Source organism: Rhinolophus sinicus, chromosome 5, assembly GCF_057876585.1.
Source record: "Rhinolophus sinicus isolate RSI-liver-muscle chromosome 5, RSI-T2T, whole genome shotgun sequence".
Lineage (NCBI taxonomy): Eukaryota > Metazoa > Chordata > Mammalia > Chiroptera > Rhinolophidae > Rhinolophus > Rhinolophus sinicus.
Window position 1 is genome coordinate 24097772 of NC_142505.1, and position 22976 is coordinate 24120747.

The following is a 22976-nucleotide window of genomic DNA, read 5'->3' on the forward strand; positions in this document are numbered from 1 at the left end:
GGCAAGGCTGTTTCAAGATGACCAGAGATCTCAATGCTATAGCAAAGCCAGAATTGGCATTGCAGACAGTATGCCAACTGGGATGGGGATGGATGGAGCCCTCCTGGACCAACAGATCTTGAGGTGCTCAATCCCATTCTTTGGCTGAATCCAAACATGAGCCTCTGAATGTGAGAGCAGGCTTTCTCCCTGCACCTGGCAGAGGGTTGGTTGTGCTATGTCAGGGCAGAATAGAAGGATAAGGCTTGTACTTCAGGAAGTGGGAATGCGATTCACTCAAACAAGCATTTTGGGGGAATTGTAGTTACAATGTGCCAGGCATTGTGCAAGGAGCTGCCAATAAAAAAAGATAAGGTCTAACCATCCTTGCCCCAGTGAAATGGCTCAAAGTGAGCGCCGTATAATATTTCAAAATGTGTTATTTGTGGGAAGCCTTTAAATAAGCCAAAAGGGAGGGGGGACCCTTCAGTTGCATATCTGAGCTGTTGGCATTTCTAATTCAGAGTGATGAATAGAACATTATTGTGTTCCATGGGCACAAGTACAGCAGGAAAAAAGATGCTTGGAGCCGTGAGCCGAGCATGAATCAGCAATCTCATTCTATTGTTCGGAAAATAATCACGATGCTGGGAGTATGGAATTTAAGAATCATGCAGAAAAGCCCTTCCCCCCAGCAGGAAACAGACATTGGCTAAAACATCACATCTTGGTTTTGGCTTCCTAGGCTCAAAAGAATGTAAAAAACTTGGAAAGAACTTAAGGAAAGCTGATTTGTAAATATGGAAAATACAACCCATAAGAAGAGAGCTGATTTAGACGCAGCCTCTCAGAAGTGGCACACTGAGGGAGTGTTTATTCACTCCCATGATCAGGAGGTAGAGCTGCCCTCACTTTGGTAACTAACAAGGGTTTCTTGAGTATCTGCAATGTGCTGATGGCTGGGCCAGCTGGTGGGGAGAGGAAGGTCAAAGGTCCCTACCTTTGGAAGACCTTTTAATCTGTGACAATAAGCGGGGAAGTGCAGAGACGCGATAAAGCAGTAGTTCCCAAACCTCAGTATGCATCATGGTCATGACCTGCAGGATTTATTAACACAGACTGCTGTGCCCCACCTGCAGAGTTTCTGACTCAGTGGGCCTGGGGTGCGCCTGGGCATCTGCATTTCTAAAGCGTTCCCAGGTGACGCTGATGCTACTGATCTGGGGACCACCCTTGGAGAACCCTGCCCTAAGAAAATAAGGACATGAGACAGGAGAGGAGAATGAGTGCGGATTGCGTGCAGAGAGTGAGTGCAAGTGACCTGTTGGTACTATAACAGGTACCACTTTTAAAATGTGTTCTGCAGTGCATAGCTAATGGTTTTTAATTAGCAATGTACTTTGCATTAAATCACACTGGCCATGACTTTGCCACCACCCAAGGAGGGGTGGCAAAAGACAGGAAAGAAAGTTCTCTGCAGATCTGTGGAAGTCAAACAGGCCATAATACAGCAGGGATGTGTCCAGTGAATCCAAACCAGGGAGCACGCATATAGACTCATCGCAGCAGGGCAATGTCATCAGGGGTAGGAGGGTGACCATAGGGGGACCTATCCCCACACTCATGCTCAGACTAAAGTGCTTCTCTCATGAGCAGTTCTCAACAGAATCAGCCGAAAAGCCTCCGCCAGGTGCACATGCCTGGGCCCAGTCCTGCAGATGCTGAGCAAGTCTCCGCTGCTGATTCTGCCGTGAACCCCCTCCTTGAGATTAAGAAACTTAATCTCAACATCCATGACTGTGCCCCAAGCTTGTAAATTAGCAAAGTGCAAAGCCAACCTCTTCGAAAATGTAAAACTACTGAACATAGCGTGTCTTGTCACTTTATTACTGTAGGACTCGAGTGTCTCAAAGTCAAGGGTGCCCCCTTAAAATGGAAGTGTCCTTCAGAGAAGGAAACTCTTCACCAACAGAGCTGGATGTCTTGGGAAGTGCCTTTTCCCTGGGAGCATTCAGAGAAGGCTGACATGCTGGTCAGGAATGGAGAAGTAGGAATGCCTGCCTAGCATCAAATGTAACCTACCAAGATGGCGCGTCAACTCCTCTAACGTGTCCCAAATGCTAGGCTGGTGGCTCCCAACGTATGATTCCTGGAAATTATAGTCAGATCACTTGGGAACTTGGTAGAAATACAGACTCTCAGACCCACTCTCCCCCACCCCAGACTGGCTAAATCAGACACTCTGGGGGTGGAGCTCAGCATTCTGTTCTAACAAGCCCTCCAGGAGCTTGTCAAAGTTTGAGAACTAGTGGATTAGTTGGTATGTAGCTTCATGGATGCATATAAGTAGGAAACAGAACAGGATGGAAAAGCAGGCAGCCTGCCATTTATAAATCTATCCATACAAATATTCTGGCATGTTTAACATCTCGTGCTCATTTGTCAGCTTGTCACCTAAGAAATTAGTATCAGGCCAACTTCTCAGCTACCTTTGGCATCCCTGTAAATTCCTGGTGATAACCTGACTTATTGCATCCCCTCCTTAGACAATGCAAGGGCTGTGTTCTTTTCCTGCCTAGAGACTTCATCACGACTTCCCCATGTGATAGGGGCACAGGAAGCTGAATGATGGTCAAATCTTACTTATTCAAAAGACTGGCTTATATCCTGCAAAGGCTCCGCTGTGTCTCATTATCTTATTCTCTGCTCCACAATAGTAAGCCAGGCAGACTCACTTAGCTGTATGTAGCTGAAAAGTCAAAGTATGTGGCCATGGTCTCATAAAGAGTGAGAGGTGAAACAAGATCATGTAAACCGTACCCTTGAACTTTTCACTGCTTTCCAAAACTGTTACAGGCACGGTTCCCAAACTCTGTACCAAGGCACCATGGGGGTGCCTCAGCAAACCTATAGGAATACAATGGAATGTCTTTAATTTTTTGAGGGAAACTCAGCAACAACTGATAACACACAAATATTACTACTACTTAATAAATAGAACATTTAAGTATTTCTTTTGACCTGGGGTCACTGCAAAAAAAAATTACTGAAATACTATGGGTGCCATGAACTGAGAAATTTGGGACTCTCTCTATCTTCTAAAATCACTGACCCCAGGACGAAGTATATTTTTACTGTATAGTTTCTGGTCAGTATCATGATGTGAGCCAGCATATTTAAGGAGATACACATTCTAAATTTAACTTAAATGTCAGGGGAGAAAACTATAAGAAAATTGTAACTACATGAATCTCTTAGGGGCTTCTTTTCTTTTTTACCTCCCTACATAAATCTACCCTTCTCGGCTCCCTGACTGAACCCTGAACTGTGTGTCCTATGATTTTTTTTAAATAGCAACTTAAATTGTCATTTAGTGCCCCAGTCCTTTCTTCATAACTTAAACATAATAGACTAATTCTTTAAAATTGAGCTAATAATTGCTCTGGTGCATTCCTGAAAATCCCCTTTAAAACAGATTATTGAAAGACAGAATCCAGATTCTGTATGTGCTGTATAGTATGTACATGACACCTCCCAGGAAACCGTAAAAATTGGCCAATGAAGTCAGCCACAGGGACCATCACCAAGCAGTATCAGACAAGAAAGCAGTGAAGGGAAAATGGAATCTGTGTAAAGTTTATGAAGTATATTTCTGTAGGAACTTTGTAATGTAGTCCCCCTCCCCCACCCACCAGTTGGCATTTAGGAAGTAGTAAACAATTACATTTATCAGGAGAATTTTTTTTTTTCATCTTTAAGGAATTTTAGGGACAAAGCAGTCTTCATAACACCTCCTTAGGGAGATTGTTCTTTTTATCCCTGAGTTAAAACTTCGCAAGGAGTTGACTGCAGATTCCAGATGCAGCAAAGCACTAGCTCAGTCTGGGCAATATCATCTCTCTGATGTCGATAGCTCTGTCAAGTGGTCAAGAAGTAGCATCTTTCCTTACGAAGCTGTCCAAGGTTGGCGGCAGGTGTGGGTGCTTGTTTTTTGTTGCTGCTGTCATCTTAGTCATCATCAAACACTTTTAAGAAATCAATAATAAATTATTTGCTCTATTCCTAATGTTTTATTTTCACATTCTCATTTGTTGTTTTTCATGCCCTTGTCTCAGTGAGTCACCTAACCATAATTATGTATTCGGGCATCTGGTGGTTCTGCGTTGTACCCTCATTCCTTGGGAGTTATTTAACTCCCTGACATAATGAATGCGTTTCCAGTCCCTTCACGCGCGCGCACGCGCACACACACACACACACACACACACACACACACACACTCACTCACTTTCTTTGGCACAGGAAAGCTACCCTACTCTCCACCAGGTGTCAGTAGAGTCAGTTTTAACCGCTTGCTTTGGCCAGCGGGGCACCTGTTGAAGTCGTTTCTCCTGCTGTGTTAAGACATTTCCTCAAACCACCGGTCTGATGCTTCAAAAGAAACTAGCTTCCATTTCTTAGAAACATTCCTCGGAGATGATAGTCCACCTGTAGAGAAAGATAGTTCGTTTGGAGAGCTATGAGGAAAATGCACAATAAACATAGCAGGCAGTCAAGTTGGTTGGTTTTTTTTTAGAATTGGCCCCATAAAACCTTTACTCGCTGTTTTTTTCTTGACGTTTCTATCACTACATTATGTGGCTAGAAATTACTCCAAGTTTTACTCAATGTGACAATAAATTAAAAAGCAGCACATAGTTTTAGATTCAAATGGGGGCTATTTGTTTTAAAGCCCACTCTGACCCCCCAAAAGCCCCATTCCCAGCCCTACTGATCTAGTTCTCAAAGCAGAAACAGAATTTTACTCACCCAGTAGCCCCAGAACCTAGCACACGATGACGAAAGAATTCTACCATGTGTCAAGTGCTCTTATCCTACTCAATTTTTTACATTCCTTTTGGGGGTGAATGACCTTATATCCACTTTGGGAAGCCAACCCTGGCCTCTTAACATCCCCTGTGTCATTCTGTTGGTAAGTGGCCGGGCCCATACTCTTTCCATGCCATGGTGACTCTATCTGGGAAAGAGAAAGGAAAAGAGAAGGGAAGAGGGAGAGAAGGGGACAATGATTTGGCACAGACATAGATTAAAATGAAGAGTAGAGATGAGCCCCAGAATGAGATTGTTGAACTTGAATTAAAAGGGGTGGGTGAGTTGGAAAGAAAAATTAATCATTTTGCCAAGAGCAAAATAATGAGCCGCAGCAAATTAAGCTCAAATTCAACCACAGATCCTGGTTGTCTTGTCTCACTCCCTGAAGGCAAAACACTTACCGTGACTGCCGAAAATCTGAAATGAAAATTAGAGCTTTGCCATTCACTAGTCATTTGCTGGTGTTTCTTCTGTGGGCCCCAGTTTCCCATCATACCCAGCAGAGGAATTCCAACCATGCCTTCTGCGCTAAGAGGTGATCCGCTAGGACTAACACCTAGGCCACAGCAAAGGCAGAGCTACTGCTATTTTCCCACATTTTTATTAACTCAGAGTCTTATGTGCCTTTTTAACCAGCCCCCGCCCCACCCCAAATCATATAACTAACTGTGCTGTCTTTTAATTTTTTTCTTACTATTCTTTTATACTACACTCCCAAATAGGGTAGTTTTATGGAAACTTTTCCAGTTTAATGGAAAAGGTGGATCATAGTGTGGTATGATTTGAACACACCTTGCCTCTGTTCTCTGCTATTTGAGTTCTAAAGTTTTTACTATCATCAGACAGTCAACCATTATAGATTCACTTCATTGGATCCTAGATTTACTATTAAAATGCAAAGACCTCAGAGAAGAACAACTCAGGCTGTATTTAGGATGCTATAGAATTGGGTACAAATTCATCTGTGTACCCAACCTTCCTTGCCCCTCATAACAAATTTAAATGAACCTGAACGGTAACCTTGAAAGGGAAAAATATTCACAAAAGGTAAAATTCAGTCTGGAAAGAGGAGAGAGAAGCAATTTCATTTCCATTTTACCTCGGTAATGATGGGGTCTAGGGAAGTGGGCTTCTGTGCTATGGTGTTTCCCCGAAAATAAGACCTAACCAGAAAATAAGCCCTAGCATGATTTTTCAGGATGACAATCCTTTGAACATAAGCCCTAATGCGTCTTTTGGAGCAAAAATTAATATAACACCCAGTCTTATTTGGGGGGAAACACGGTAGCATGAGTTTTTAAATCACCTCAGGGCACCTCAAAGTGGAGGCCATATACTAGCTCCAGTTTTCCACACCTTGATGATGATTGAGGCTGGCCAGGAGATGAGTAGATCATAATAATAGTGACTACAATAATGAAGAAATTTTCCAATAACTTACACTGGGGTCCTACTTTTAAATTTCCAAATATTTTCAAATTCCCTTGGTCGTTATCATACCCTGAAGGGTGGGAACTGTGATTTCACTTTACAAAGGAGGCCCAGAGAGTTAAGGAACCTGTCCAAGATGGTCAAACTGCTGAATTGAGACTCAAAACCATCTGGAAGGACTCCCAGTCCAGGAGTCTTTCCTCCATACCTGGGATTGAAGTTGTTCTTAAAAATGTTTCCTGAATGTCAGGATGAAAAGTTTGATGTAAAGGGGCTCTTCCTTCTGAGGGGAAGGGAATAGAAGGGAAACTCCAAGAGGAAAAGGAGTGCTTTTCAAAGTGGAGACAAAAGGCAGTAAATAGGGACCCACAGCACCACTGCCCTCCTAGGGTGGGGTGCAGCCCACACTGAGAGGACAGCCATCTGCCTTCACCCAGCTGTGTTTCCAGATGCCACAGACAGAGCAATGTCCAGGCCAAAGTGGGGGCAGAATGAGGCGATAAACTCACCAGTGCCCAGTGTCCCACAATACCCAATAAACTTTGTAAAAACAGTTGCTGTGGAAACACAATTTCAAGACACATCCCAAAGCTATGCTCCCCACCCGCCATGACCTCTAAAATCCTATTTAGAAGTATAGTCTATGTTTGCTCAATGCCAGGTAAGAGGATGGGTCTGACCTCCTCTGAGAGCCTTCCCAGTGTTAATGGTCTCAGCTTAGAGTCTATAATAGCCTAACACTTGAGTATCTGACCCTTTCAACTGAACCAAGAGATTTGCCTATGAGAGTTACCCCCACTGCACCAACCCCCTGCCCCCACATGGCTTCCTTGGGCTGCCCATGAAGCAAACACCTGCTGAAGTGTTAACAGATAGACCCTGTATATCTCTCTGTTCTGGTGCATCAGGCCGCATGATACTCTGGTACCCTTTCTACTGAGAGAGCCAAAGAGAAGCAAACTAAGGAAGGTGGCCTTAAAAAGACCACAAACGTCTTCTTCAGAAAAAGTAGAAGGAGAGACGTGAGGGGGATGCAGTGTTTCATTTTAATTATGTGCCGATTGTATAAGCAATGACTCACTAGGTCCATATGAAAAGATTTTTCAAGGGGTAATTTTTATAGCTGTCCCTTTAATGTCATAGTTTATATTGGGAGAAAAGGAAACACATGGGTGCGAAGGGCTTGCAGTCGAGACAAGGGCACTGGAGCTTTACAAGACGGAGTTAGGGGTGTTCTCTCTGGCCTTAGTCTAGCTTTGTGACCTTGAGCACTAAGACAGGAAAACAGTAATGATCCCATGAAGAGGTGCCACCAAAGGGTTAGCCTCCTAAGGGTTAGCCACACTGTAGCAGAGTTATCTTTCTCAAGTAGGGTCCATGGCTCCCCATTGCCCACAGGAGAAAGTCCAAATTTTATAGCAAACCTTTCAAGACCCTTCACCATCTGGCCCCCACCTGCATTTGCAGCTTCATTCTTGACCACTTCCTGCCCCCACCCCACCCCAAATTATATACTCTGTGCCAAGCTGCTGTCCCTTTTGCTCTTCTGTTGTTTATGAGCCTCACCTTTCATCCCTGAGGAAGGCTCAGCCCTGATTTTGTCAGCACCGTCCCCTTGGCTCCCGGGAATCTGTGGCTTGTATTTTTAGCTGCTCCTTGCCAAGAAGCTCTGCCTTCTCAGACAGCTTGTAAAATGGATTGTAAATCCTTCGAGAGCTAAGAGCCTCTGGTCTTAACCTATTTGCATCCCTGGTGTTTATCCCAGTATTAAATGCTCATATCACATTCATTACTGTCTTTCTACCTCCTGAATGTCATTTGAGTCCCTCACCCTCTCACCACCTCCACTGCCACCTCCGGAGTTCTAGTCACCTTCGTCTCTCCCTCAGACCTGCCATAGCCCCCTGACTGGTCTGCTTTCACTCAGCAGCCTCTGCGAAGCTTTAAAAACTCAGATCATGTGGCTGGCTCCCCTGCGCGATGAAATCCCCTGCATGATTTAAATGAGTTGCCCAGTTTTTCTGTAAAAGGCTTATTTCTTGCAGAGTAGCCCATGTGCCCCAGGAGCACAGTCTTGAGTATAAAGCATTAAATCATGATGCAGAGAGAAGCCTGTTGAAAAGAAGAACCTTTGAGTCCAGGGTCATCTCCACTAAGAAGCCTTTCCAGGTAGCCCTAGGTAGAAATTCTCCCTCCTCTGTGTCCCCGGCTGTTCTGAAGAGACACTGAAGGGGAGGCCTGTATACATTTTTGCATTTTTTTTTTTTTAGTGTGATTCTCTCCTGTTAGATTGGAAGCCCCCTGTGGACAGGCTGGAGTGTTGTCTCCGGACAGAGTGTGGGGCAGTGTCGGAACAGAGTAGGTCCTCAATCCAGGCCTCTTTACTGACCACCCAAATAAAGGAATGACTCATGTAAAAGGAATATTCTCCACTTCAGTGGCACTTGCCTTGGAGACCAAACTGAATGTCATTCTCCCCATCAATTGGTGTTGAAATGTTGCAGCTGTTAAAGTGCCGGTATGAAGACCCTCACTGGATCTAGCTGAAGACTTCTCTGTCCAGTGAGCAAGGGGACCTGTTTTAATGAATGACATGCAGACATGGGACTTGCCCTTCCTGGAGAGAGAGCTGGTTGCCAATCCTTCATTAGCACAGCTCCCCAGTTCAATTTCCCCAGTTCTGACTTGGGAGTAAAATATTGCCCCACGCTAATTAATGCTTGTAATATTGTTTGGAACAAAACCATTGTGAAAAATGCAGGTTATAACCTGTGGTGTTTTTTGTTTTTCTTGTCTTTTTCTTTGTAGGAGATGTCAGTGACAAAAAGGGTCCAGAATGATTACTAACCTATGACTCCCAACAGTATGACAGGTATCTATAATTTTTAAATGTTCTTTGTGTGTCTCCATTGTTGTTCCACTCAAAGAGAAACATAAGGTTTCTAAAAGACCAACCTGAGAGTCTTAGCACCAGTTATTTCCAAACCAGCAAGTGTTATTAAATGCAAATACATCCTGCAAATATGTCCCTACAAATGTGCTTTTTGTCTTCTTCGGAACACATGAGATGTGTCATCCCTGCAGACATGGCAGGGAATAAATGATCATTCACAGTAAAGGCTAGTTTTTAGCCATCCTAAGATCACCCTCGCACCCTAAATACGTTCACTCTTTACATTCATTCAGATCAATATAATAAATGGCTCTACATACTTACAAACCACGGGATCCAGGCATCTTCCCCAAAGTGGGCTGTTTATTCCATTCAACAGTAGAATCAAATGGAATGGGATAAGATAAAGTTAGCTAGAAACTCTTAGCAAGGGACAAAGCGACACAGAATGACCCTGAGGAACATAAGGTTGCACTAGCACAAATTCTTAGTGAACACATAGAGCAGAGGTTGCAAATTCAGAGGCTCCAGGAGCCAGGCAGATACACCAATGCCTGAAACAGACTGGGTGTACAAACAAAACTGGAGAACGCATGTTCTCTCTGAAGAGAAGCCATTCCTCCACTCTAGGCATTCACTGACAAGCAGAAATGAAGCCCAGTCTGTCCAGAGATTTCAAATTTTCAAAAGAAGTTGGAAATCCAGGTTTTAAATAAAATACAATATCCCCATTGGTAAATGTAAGCAATTAACATATAAAAGTATCAAGAACTCATGCAACAGTCAAAATGTCTGCTGACTAGAATCAACCCACGTACCGTCAGCTTACAGCCTCTGCTATCCATCTTCCAACCTAGTACCAAGCCCATGGCTGTCCTTTGGGTTACTATGACAGCAGGGAAGATAACGAATGGACTTCTGAGTGTCATGGGTACAACCTGACCTTTGATAATCTATTCGTGTCACCGCTCCACCCAGAAACAAACTAAATATGCAGGAAAATTCCGCCCAGAATCCATTCCCCAGTAAACTTGAGAAATTGATGCAACCAAGGGTTGCCATTCTACCTTCTGGAAGTTTACAAGCCGCATGTAATGACAGTAACATTACATCTCCCGGCACCACTGCCCTGCCTCTTTACCCACCTACACCTGAGTTCCTGGTACAACAAATAGAGCGCCTGGGCAAACCAGAATGATTCACACCCATAAAAAGTGAGGGCCTCAGAATCACAGCTCATCTTTTCATCTTATTTCTTACTCACAGGCCTCATAATGTACCCATCCATCCCCGCTTCTATTCCACTGCCAACCTGGCCAATATTCTTCCCCACTTCAATCTTACTCCTTCTATGTCAGAAACCTACTCATTCCATGGAAAATTTGTATAGATCAAGCGTTGCTAAGCCTCCATGTTTATGCTGCTATGAGTGGCAATCCCAACCAGGAGTGATGGCACAGGTATGCATGAGCACGCAGGAGTCAGACAGCAGTACTGCAAAACCTAGGGAAAGTGTCCCCCTCTGATAAAGGACAGGGTGGGATCAAGTGCTGCACAATGATGGCTCTCCACTCCATGATAATTTGCCCCCCTGGAAAAGCCTCCAAAGATAGACGCTCAAAGAACGTACCCACCTGAGACATATAAAAATGGTAAAACTTGGCATGAAAGTGGGTGATACAATGGTTTTTCAATGGTTTTGCTTGCTTTGAGGTTGGTTCTAGATAGAATGTAATGGTGACCACCCATCTAAGGTTCTTATGGAGCAGGGGTCAGCAATTTTTTTATTTTTTGGTAAAGGGCCAAAATATAAATATCTCTGGCTTTGCATACTACTCAATTCTGCCATTGTGGCATAAAAAGCCATGGACTGTATATAAACAAATAGGCTTGTCTGTGTTTTAATAAAACATTATTACAAAACAGGTAGCAAGCCAGCTGTGGCCCAAGGACTACAGTTTGTTGACCCCTGTTCTAGAGTCCAGGATAGTTCAGACCATCTTATTGTTGAGCAGAACCTCCAACATCAAGTCAGCTCATCTTTAGGACTGAGCTGGGAATCTGGGCTCACTCTAGAATAATTCGGGACTAAAACAGCTTTCAGCCGATCTTGTGGAAGCCGCATGCTTTCCTTGAAGGCTGAGCTGGAACCCCAGCTGCCTCCCAGTGGAGGGGGAGCTTGTGCTCCCCAGCATTTGCTTCATAGCGTAGAAACTAACAGTAGTTCTAGTTTCCAAAGAAATCTACTCCATACACACATATGCTTAGTAATATGTTAATAGGCTCAGCTGAGAAAATCATCACTTTAGGCTCCCTTGTTTGTGATGAAATAAAACAGTATCCTTTTTCCTCTCTCTTTTGCTATGGTCTTGGGCTACGTGTTTATTTGAAGAAACCTAACAGGAGGCCATAATAAAGTTATAAGACATAGGAACTAAGTGTTTGCTTTAGGAGCATAATTTAAAGGGAAAATATGCATATTTTGTTCTTTGAAAAACATACCAGGTAATATTGTTATGCAATACAGGAAATCAATTAACCGTTATGAAAAGAAAACCATTTTTTCAATGAATATTGAATCTATTTTCCTAAAACTGAGTAAACCAGCATTTTCAAATAAAAGAGCCACCTTATTGATAAGTAGGCTCTTTCAGCTACAGTACTTATTAAAGTTATATATTTTGCATTAATTCAAGTGGAAAATTGGGGGTTTTTTGTGGGGAGGTATTTAATATTAGCTACAATGGAGTCAGATAATGCCAAAATTTTCTCATTGCTTTCTTCCACCTAATTTGAAATTAGGACTATATGAAATCACTCACTGAAAAATACTGACTCTTAAAGAGAAAAGTAAGAAAGTGCCTTAAAATTATATTTTATTAGTCTGGAGTTAAGTGCTGCTTCCTATGTAATCGGAGGGGAATTCTGCTAACATTTATGACATTATAATGAGTTCTACTTTGCATGAAATCATGATTCACAGCATAAAGGAGTTTGTTCGAAGATATGAATACCTAAAATGTTGAATAGCAAAGGTAGAGGCTCTTGGCCTTGGTTGAAAAGGAAACTAAGAACTCAGACTCCTCTAAAATGTTCCTGAAGAGCCAGAAACAAGGATCTATTTATGATGTTGGCATTGAACGTGGCTTTGTGAAATAAATATATCACGTAAAGTTAGTCCTGTTGTGATGTCTGTCTTTGTTTTCTCAAGGCATTATTATTGCGTGCATCCCAGGTACCAGGGGAGGGATGTTGGCAAGGATATAACAGGAGCTTTCTCTGTTGTTGCCCCAGTGTTTTCACTGTTTGATATCAGAGTGTTTGCTTATTTGGGATGGGTTCATTTGTTAAGCAAAATGAATAATTATATAGGTGTGTTTTGTTTTGTTTTGTTTTGTTTTGTTTTGTTTTGTTTTTACATTTCCCATTATTCCCAAGGTCAAATATTTTTACATGTTTATTGCCCACTTGCCTTTCTTCAACTCATTTGTTCATATATATTTATTGTCCACTTCCCTTTGTGGATTTTATATTATTGTCATTATTTGTAGGAGCCATTTATTAAATATTAAGCCATTTATTAAATATTTATTAAATATTAAGCAAGTTACCCAATCTCTCTGGATCTTGAATTCCTTATCAATGAGAAAGTGAGACAAGTTCATCTCTATTTCCTCTTCCACTTTTAAGATTAGATTATCACACTTATAATTTGAAGATTTATAAATTGTATTTTCCTAAAAAGACAGAGTACATTGATGGTTGGGTGTAAAGAAAAAGGGCACCCTGGAGCAATGTAGTTTGTGTTTTGAGACTATCCTAATGTCCAGGTTTTTCAGAATCTGACAAAAGAATTAAGTTGGGAAAACTCAGTATTTTATTGTAAAGCCCATGCTATTTTTCAAAAGTGGCTCTGCAGGTGTCCTTAGGCTTTTCAACTGCTCCTCAATGACCTCTCGTTCCTTCAGAAAGAGAATCACCATTGTGCTTACATCCTACAACCTAAATAGAATGTCTTTTTACGGGATCAGAAAGTTGTAAACAGCAAAATAATGATACCACTCAAAGATAACTAATGTTAACAGGGTACATATTGTTAACGTTTCCCGTTGTCAATAACTTTTCTTCTAAAATAGAATTTTATTCATGTCTACGTAGTAATTCATCATACAGTGACACAGATCGTAGTTGATAGACTTTTAATATAATGTTATTTAAGTAATGTTATAATGATCTGCATTTACATAATTTTGGACCTCTGGTTATTTCCTCGGGATAAAATTCTAAGTAAAAGGAAATACTAGGTCAGAAGGACTGAACATCTTTAAAAGCCTTTCCTGTTTCCAAATTGTAACCAGATTATTGGACCAATTGAGATACCCATCAGCAGTGCAATGGCCATTGAATTATCTAACTTCAACTTTGGATTTTTTTGGTAGTTTATCTTTGAAGAGGCTATTTATTAGGCAAACTATCACAGCTTTTCAAAACTTACTTTTTGATTATGTCATATGTCTTATGATTTATATATTAAGGAATTAATTCATTGTCTGTCATAAATGTTACAAATATTTTTTCCATTTTAGTATGTCTCTTATTTTTGTTTAGGGCAATATTTAACCTTTAAATTTTTTCTTCTCTTGAAATAATGACACAAGAGAAATGATACAAGAGAATAATGATACAAGAGAAAAGTTGCAAGATTAGTTCAAAGAATTCCCAGTTACCCTTTACCCAGAGTCTTCAAATGTTAACATTTTATCACATTTGTTTAATTCTTTCCGTCTCTCTTTCTGTCTCACCTATATAATTTTTACTTTGTTCCATTTACTAATAAGTTGTAAACATGATGGTATGTCATTTTTTGACATACGAAAGTTTTTAGTTTATATATAGTGAGCTCGACTGTGGTGCCATTTCATGATTTATGTCTTTGTTGTCAAGCTTAGAAATGTGATCTTGTAAGTACTGAGGGACAGAGTTCAACAGGCCCTTTACGATGAGTTAACACTTCAATTTCAACATGTAGTTCTTTTTTAATTAAATCCAGGAATGACTGGTTAAAGTCAAAGATCTCAACAAATACCCGCTCATATTCACCCTTTAATCACCAACCATCCTTCCAAAGTACCTTAGTCCTAACCTTTGGGGGCAGGCAGGGCAATCCCTGACAGCGCTTGAGGTCCTTCTGTCCCTCCTCCCAAAGTCAGGACAGCCAAACCCCGGGTCTTTGTACTGGTTACCCCTGCCAGTAACCACAGAAGCCAGACGTGGTGCTCTGCTTCTTTTCCCACGTTCCTCCAGGAGCTGAGAAGCCTTCTACTGATTTACTATACACTCCTGGCATAATTATTCTGAAAGGGCATCTGAAGGCTTGTTTCACTTTCTTCCGAATTCCTATTTCCCCAGTTGTGTCCAAAAATAAAATGTGGCTTTGGATTCCATATAGCCACCTATGCACAGTACAAATGTTGCCACAAATAGTTTTGGAGAAAGAAAACAACCAACTTGCCCAAAACTAGCTCTACGGGTATGTTAGTAAAGCCAACTACAAAAAGGATCTTTGATTTTATTTCTTGTATATTCAACCACGTGAAGTAATGGGCCTTTTACTCCCTCCTCAGCGTGGTGTCACTTCTAAAAGAAACAAAAATCTCACTGCAAGTAGACTAGAAAGGAAACATCAGTCTTCTGCGAAATGCCTTGCGGGCAGAAGGGAAGTTGCTAGACACATCTCACAGAAAATCTTCAAACTCCTCCTTAAACATCTCTCCCACAGATCACTCCTCGGGGTACCTGCTAAAACCTCCTGTCCTGTTCTTCCCTCTCCAAAGGCTAAAAATCCTGGTCTGTCGCTGCTGTGCACAAGCTCCCCTCCTGCCTCAGGCTCCCCTCACATCACGCTCCTCCTTCCCTTCTTCTCCCTATTCCCACTCCTAACTCCACCTGTTCATTTCCTTGAAGATCACAGCCCCTTCTCTCCACCTCTCCCACTTGCATCCCGCTTTAAGACCCCACTCAACAACATAAACAGATCTTCCTAAGGAACAAACCTTAGAAAGCAAGGGAAGGGAAAACCATAAATGCTTGTGATTTTACATTTTTTTCCTCCTATCTCACACAAATTCGTAGAAGAGAGTGAAAGTCACTCCACGGTGTCCAGTCTTAGGAAGAATCAGGAGCACCTCAGTTCAAAATTTTCTCCAGTTTCCACCATAACAAGGAGGGAATCAAAAAAACCACAAAAAAACGGAATCTTTGTGTAGCTAACATATAACCTTAAAAAAGAAACAAAAACAAGAAACACACACACACACACACACACACACACATACACACAAGCAAATATTTCTTTTTTCCTCAGAAAACAGAAGGAACAGTGACCCTTTATACCAGGGGTGTCCAAAATTTTTTCAACGTTTTTCACCAAGGGCCATATGCAGTAAAATACACAAACAGCCGGGCCACTCACTCGAGGTGAAGTACGTATTGCCTCACCTGGTTTATTTAAGTAAACTAAATATATTTTTGGAATTTGCTGGGGGCCAATTAACAATGGATCATGGGCCGCAGTTGGCCTGCGGGCCGCAGTTTGGACACCCCTGCTTTATATGATAAGAATGAGTAAAGGATGTGGACGTTACCATATAGTCGGTCTAGCTAAAGAAAAATTGCCCCCCATCCCCGATTGTCTCTGTCTTTCTCCCATCCCTCACTTCTTTAACTTCCTGAATTTTTTCTGGGAGAGAAATTTTCCTACTGAAAAGTATGAAACTTTCTAAACAAAGAACAAATTAATGATATCACACCAAATCTAGCCAGATTAGTGAAAATCTTCTCTCAAAACTCCTGGGGCCTCTAAGACAATTGCTTGTAGAACAACTTCACTTTCCAAATTTGAGGTGCAGCGGGTGACCAGGAAGTTGAAATGTAAAAAAGACAAGGCTTTATAGAGTGAAAGATGGGAGCACAAGAGTAGGAAAAAAATTATTTCTTTACCAACAACCCCTGTATTCTTCCCAGAGCCGCCCTTTACAATGTTCAACTTCTCCTAACCGCCTAACCATAGCCCCATTGTCCCTGCCCCCACCCCACCTCAGTTGTCACCACCTTCACCACCATCATCATTTCCTCTATTGTCATCAACCGCCATTATCACACCATCACCATTCTGACAAACTCATCTCTACCTCCTTCAAGCCTGCTGTAACCGAGATTTGCCCAACACATCCCTTCTCAACTTCTGCTAACAATTACAAATAACAATCCTAACCTACCCGGGCTCTGTTATGTCAGGATGTGTCTTCCTCTCTACTCTCCCAGATGTCCCTGACGTCCACAGCAGTTGCACATATGTAGGTGCAAGGTCCTTTAAAAGAATTGAAAATAACTTTTCCCAACTAAAATGTAGTCCCTAATAAGTACGTGATGTCATTTTGTTTGCAATGAGCCAAGAGTTATTTTTCTCTGCCACTACCACCTGCTCCCACCCCCAACTGAAAAGTCCCAGACTCCTGTTTTATCCATCTTGGCTTTTCTTTCCAGTCTGGGCCATAATGACATTCTCACTCTAGAATGTGGCTGTTATATAGAAGGGATGCTAGAGTGGAAGTCCAAGTCCCCGAGCCAGCAGAGTGCAGATGCAGTCCTGTTTTGGTGCTGATGGTGCTGATGCTGAGCGAAGAGTCATGTTCTCCAGTCCTCACGTTTCACACATCAGCAGGCAAAGGCCAGTGTGGTGAAGTGACTTGCCCACAGCAGACTGTTGAGTGTTTGGACCATCAGCTCCCCCTGCACCTGCCTATAAAAAAATAAATAAATAAATACTACTGGTTTCCCATCATTAGATTTCATTCTACTCATATAGTATCAAATTGTGGTTCCCATTTTTCTGCCAAGAACCTCTTGTTATCCCCCCCACCTCCCTTGAACCCTGTGCTTTCAAATATTTTACCTGCCAAACTGCATTTAATAATAGAATTCATTGTCTATTTTTAGTAATCAAAAACATATATAATCTGATATTTTCAATGAGCAGGGTGAAATAACCAATATCCCCACACTACACAGAGACATAGAAAAATTGCTGTATATTTTTCAAAAACCAGAAGGCGTAAGATTTTTCCTGAATGTGGTGTTATGCTGCCTTATATCATTGTATAATTTCCCTTGGGCTTTTTCAAACTTTTTAAATTGCTTATAGTTTTCCCCAATATTACTTTTATGGACCTCAAGTTAAATGCCATTTGAATGAGACAAATTCTGAATAGTCTGGACTCTTAATTTTCTCAACTCTAAGTAGGAATATGTGCCTATAATATTTAGCTAAATAGAACTATAAATGAAGCCATCAGAATATCAATTACTGCTGGCACAACCTTTAATCAAAAAAAGTCTTTCAATACTATTATAAAATCATTCTTCAAAGATTATATCTATGCAAATGAATACAAAATAGCCTCTCATACTTCGTAATGCATAATGAAAACATTAATGAGAATGTCAATCCTTTGATACTGTGCACCAAATTAGATCAAGAAATCATTGGCATAAATCAGAACATTAGTGAATTCTTTGAGTTTTTTCAACAGAAAATTCTAATTGAATGTAACATTAGAGCATCTAAGATATTGGATTCTAGGCTTATACACATAACTAAGAAACACTTCTTATCTTTGAGGAGCTCATAGTCAAGAGATCACAGTTTCTGAACACATCAACACACATTTTTAAACATCTAAAAAGACAGAGGTTTAGAATTAGGAGGAACCTTAGAGACCATCTGTTCTAACACCCTAAAGTTACAGGTGGAAACACTATGCCCATGAACTTAATGAATGTGCTTATTGGACATGCAGCAGTGCACCATGCAGATATTTTGATTCTCAATGACTCTTCACACCTCTCATTCCTTAAGCTTCCATTGACTCTGATTGCATTTGTAAAGGATTTAATGATATAATAAATAAGAAAGCTATTTTGAATCATAAAGGGCCTATTAGTAAAACATTGTTCTCTGCTGCAACAAGGTGAACCCCAAAATCTCAGTGACTCATCATACAAAAGGATTTTCTGACTCTTGTTAAGTCCAGTGTCACATGTTCTTGGTTGGTGGGCAACTTTCCCTGTGGTCACTTGGGGACTCAGGCGCCTCCCTTCTTACATTCTCATTCACCTCTAGGACATCAGAATTTTGTCCATTTAACAACAGAAAGGAGAAAAGAACATGAAAGGATATATGGAGTTGCTTGATGGGCCAGGCCTGGAAGTGGTGCCCAATGCTTTCATTCATGCCATTGGCTAGAACCCAGTCATATGGTCATGTCTCACTGCAAGGGAGGCTGGGAAATGCAGTCTAGCTGTGTGCCCAGGAAGTAGGGAGGGCACAGATTTTGCTGATGAGTCTGTGTCACAAATGGCTATACAAATGCAAGATAATACGGAAGTAAGTGAAGTCAGGAAGGGCTTGGTCTTCATACTGAAGTTACCTTTTTGTTTAAAAAAATGTCTGTTACAGTCCTCTCAACCTTCTTTGGGGAGCATCAGCATCTCTAGACGGGATTAGGATTATCTATTTTGCCCACCTTTTTTAGTTGCTTCTGGAAAAGAACATAGACTTCAGAGTCCTGTGTCCTTAGGTTCAAATCCCCAGTTAGCCGCTTATTAATGCTGTGAATTTGAGCAAGTTGCTTAAGATCTCGGAGTCTTAATTGTCTTATTGTAAAATGGGGACAGAAAGCATTCTAGAGTTGTGGTGAGAATCTCATTAAATCAGTTATTGAGAGCCTCCTGCGTGACACGTCCTGTGGTACACTCTAGGGAAACAGTAGAGACTTTTTTAAAAGACAGAGTCTGGATCAATAGATAATATGTGTACAGTCATTGTCGCTAGCAGGCACTCAATAAGCGTGAGTGCTCGTACTTCCCCTGACTCCCTTCCACTGCATGCTCTGCAGATTTGATAGGATTTGTTTTCCCTATGCATCTAAGCTGTGAAGACAAGTTTCTCTCCAGAAATTCCAGATAGAATAATTTAGTGAATAATGATGTACCTGAGAGATGGAGAGGTCAAGTGGAAAATGTTTTAGTTGTTTCTGTTGTTTGGGATTGAACTGACAGGGTGAGAATTTTGTGAGGCTTGTTTAATATGCAAGGGCTTAAGTCATGATTTGAGCTACAAACAAATACTCGTTCAGTTCCAACAGGAGTAAACAGAAATATCAAAGCGGAGAGCCCTCTTCAAGACTGGTGGCCTTTACATTGCAAAGCATCCTTTCCAAATCAGAGAAGGAGGGTCTTCAGAGGTAGTGAGTGGGTCCCTGAGGGCCAGAGGGCGGTAAGGCTGCAGTGGCCTCTCCGGCTTGCTGACAGGTCAGGAAGAGCGCAAAGGCTCCCCAGGAGAAGAGAGAGGAGAGTATGTGCATCCCCGCCACTGCTGAGGCCGTGCTCTTCTCGCTGAGGCTCTCTCCAGAGATGCCACCTGGGAGAACCCTCCTTGACTCCTTGTCTCTCGGCTCTTGTTTTATTGCTTCCTATGATTTCCAAATAGGACAGAGGAGCTTTATATTTGTTTTGTTTGAAAGCTTGCCTAGTTTTTTACTCTCTTGTTTCATCCTTCCCATGAAGCTCTGTTTTATTTCTCTGTATTTGCTTTTATCTTTTTCTTTTAAGTGTAGAATAGGATGGCGGGGGTGGGGGTCCCAGGCAAATAATGAGGACAGTATTGTCTCTGAACCAGGAAAGTATATGCCATCTAGATTCTAGTTAGCTCTGCGCCAACCACTTTTAATGCCCCAAACCATATCTGCATTGCGAACCCCTTAAAACGCCACAGAGGCCAAGGGCCCAGGCCTATAGTCAGATTCACCTGGGGTCCAGTGTGCCTCTACCCTGTCAGCTGTGACCTTGGGCGAGTTGCTTTCCCTTTCTTAATACTCAGTTTCTTCATCTGTGAAATGGAAATGATCATTATTTATCTCAAGATTAGCGCAAGGGCCAAAAGATATAATGTAATGTGTTTAACACCATGGCTGCAACATTGGAAGTTGTATAAATGATAGATACCATCATCACCACGACCACCACCTAAATATCTCCAGGCCAAATGCAGCACCCCAGCCAGGAAAGCTTAAGGGAACAAATACAGCTGTCCTGTTATCTTGCTTCAAACACATTAGAGGATGGATTTGATATATCCCATAACCAAATACCATCCAGCTTTCCTGAACAACCCATTCCATAGTCCAAGAAGTAAAGAGTCATAGGTGTGACTCAGGAATGGGTCTTCCAATCCCACTTTCCAGGCCTGATCCTTGAGAACTGTCCATTCATTGTAAAGATTCCTTTAGGATATGTGTGGAAGAAAACACCACAATATAAGTGAAATTCTATTACTAAAGTTTCTAGAATCCTTTTGCTGCTGGCATTCCTCCACAATACATCTGACTATATTGTTCCCATAATTCTAGACAAGGATTTCCTAAAGAGCCTTTCGTGTGTGATTCTTACCCAGTCCTGCTGTTAGAAAACCTCAGGATATGTAGAAAACCTTGGGATATATTGACCGGGCCTGTGCTTAGCCGAATCTCTGCCTTCAGGCAGGGGCAGTTGTAGCCATGGTAGATTTCCTCTCCTTTCAAACTCCATAGTCCATAGCATGTTTAATTAATAGAGACCTGCTTAAGATTCCAAATTTCCAAGATTAAGAATATGCTATGCTTTCTGACCCTGTCAAGCCCCAACACATCACAAGAACCACAAATTACTTGAAGAAAGGCCTTTGATCACCACGTGCACTGACCAAGAGGACAAGAATAAAATGGGCCAGCGTATGTGTTTGTCTTTTAAGTTCCCAAGCATCAGTGTTCTCAGACACTATTGTTCCATTGTCGAAATGAAACAAATCATTTGGACATAATATCCTTCCTACATTTCTTAATAAATATGCCCTTTGACTCCATTCTTTTTGAGAATAGATTTTCCTTCCAGAAGCCATGTTTCCTGAGGAAATAGATGAACTTCTTTCAAAGCAATATATGTGCTAAGAGATGACCCATTGTAATTCCATAGGATTTCCCATTTGCCATCAGGCCAGCTTGGCCTATCTTGAGGAAGATTTCAGACACAGCACTGCCCTTTAACTAGCTTCGTGACAGTGGTTAAATTCTTCTCTATGCTGCAGTTGTCTCATCTGTAGAACGTACTATAGTGGCTATGAGGACACCTTCCCATTCACTATCTGTAACTTGGGGCAGCATCTTTAACTCTCTCAGCCGATGTTTCCTCACCTGTGAAATTGGCTAATAACAGCATCTGCTTCACAGCCACTGTTGTAATGAGTAAATAAAACACAGTATGCAGCATGCCTGGCACATAGAGCCCTTGTAAGGGTTAGCTCTGAATATCATAAACTCGAGATGAAATTAATCTTTTGTCAGTTCTCAAATATTTGGTGAGCTTTTAACCTTTCCGATGGGCAGCTAGAAAACAAATCAGTTCTTTCTTAGCTTTGTTGTTCTGTTGCTTGTTTGTTCGTGGCTTTTTTCTAAGTTTTTTGGCTGCTTGGAGTCAGAGCCCGTACTACCATAAACACTTAACTTTTTGAGAAATCAGCAGCAGCAACCAGTGTGGGAAACAGAATCACTCTATGCAGAGAAGTCTCTTATTTGATAAATTTACTGGAAGATAAAAAGTTTTAATTAGAAAACCAGCTGTTACTGTTTGAGGTATAGAGTGAAAATGTCAGAATTTGAAACACCGTTGAGATTGAGCAATAATAAATTCTCATTGTAAAAAAACAAATGTTTTCAATTAAAAGATTGTTGGATGAAGACTCAAGAACATCTGAGCTCTACCCCTATCTGGGTGACTTTCGGTAAGAAAGGGACCTCATTGAACTTTAGTTTCTTTATTTTGACCCTCTCACTATGTATTTTAGTCCACTGAATTTAATTCTTTTGCCTGTGAGGATTATCTCATTCATTTGCTGTTGACTTCCCATAAACAGGTAGAGGCGTGACATGGTCAGCTAAACCTACTTGAGTTTGGATCCTGACTTTATCATTGAGTCACTGTGTGACCTGGGCAAGTTGTTTAACCTCTCTGTGCCAGTTACCTCATCTAAAAAGTGAAGATTAATGTTTCTACCTCATAGAGTTATTGTGAAGCTCAAATGTAAAGTGTTCAGAATGGGTCCCTGGCATATAGTAAGGATACATTGAATATTAGCGATTACTTTTATTATTTTGTTGGCTGTCTCTAGAGGGGAAACCCTGAAGATGAAATTATAATATGAAATCTTACTGTTTGGGATCTTTCTCTTTCCTGAACCAAGTTTATCAACTAACCGTTTAGGAAATAAAGACATTAAATGCCCATCCCTTTCCCTAACCTGCAGTCCATCAAACATTACTTTCCCCTCTGATTCCTGAAGAGGAAAATCTTATCTCTGTAGAGTAAATATTAAATCCCACCCAAGTTTTAATTGGGTAACCACACGTTTAACAAATTCTGTCTACTTTATATGGAGGATAGTGTCTCAGACATCAATGCGTATGTGACTCATGTGAGGATCTTGCTAAAATGCAGGTTCTGAGTCATCAGTTCTGGGGCCAGAATCCCAAATTTCTAACAAACTCCGAGGTGATACAGATGCTGTGGGCCCTCGGACTACACTTACGGTAAGCAGGCCTTAGAGATTCACAAGCCTTTTCAGGATGGATGGTGCCTGTGGGCACACTTGGCTCTCCTTGGGGGCAAGTAGGTCGGAGAGGGCAGAGTTGCAGGGAATCATTGCCAGACC

The 22976-nt window shown here is 41.5% G+C and overlaps 1 protein-coding gene across 27 annotated transcripts in view; it reads left to right on the forward strand.

Moving 5' to 3' along the window:
* The window catches only part of THRB (thyroid hormone receptor beta), a 349913-nt gene that overhangs the window by 246945 nt on the left and 79992 nt on the right, over positions 1-22976 (forward strand). For 19 of the 27 annotated variants that reach the window (XM_074312762.2, XM_019745237.3, XM_074312758.2 and 16 more), the window contains one exon: positions 9091-9154. The exons of the other annotated variants lie outside the window; for them this stretch is intronic. In XM_074312762.2, the coding sequence (XP_074168863.1) occupies positions 9133-9154 (22 nt within the window). In that variant the 5' untranslated portion in view covers positions 9091-9132. The remainder of the gene's footprint in view (positions 1-9090; positions 9155-22976) is intronic. 27 annotated transcript variants of the gene reach the window in all.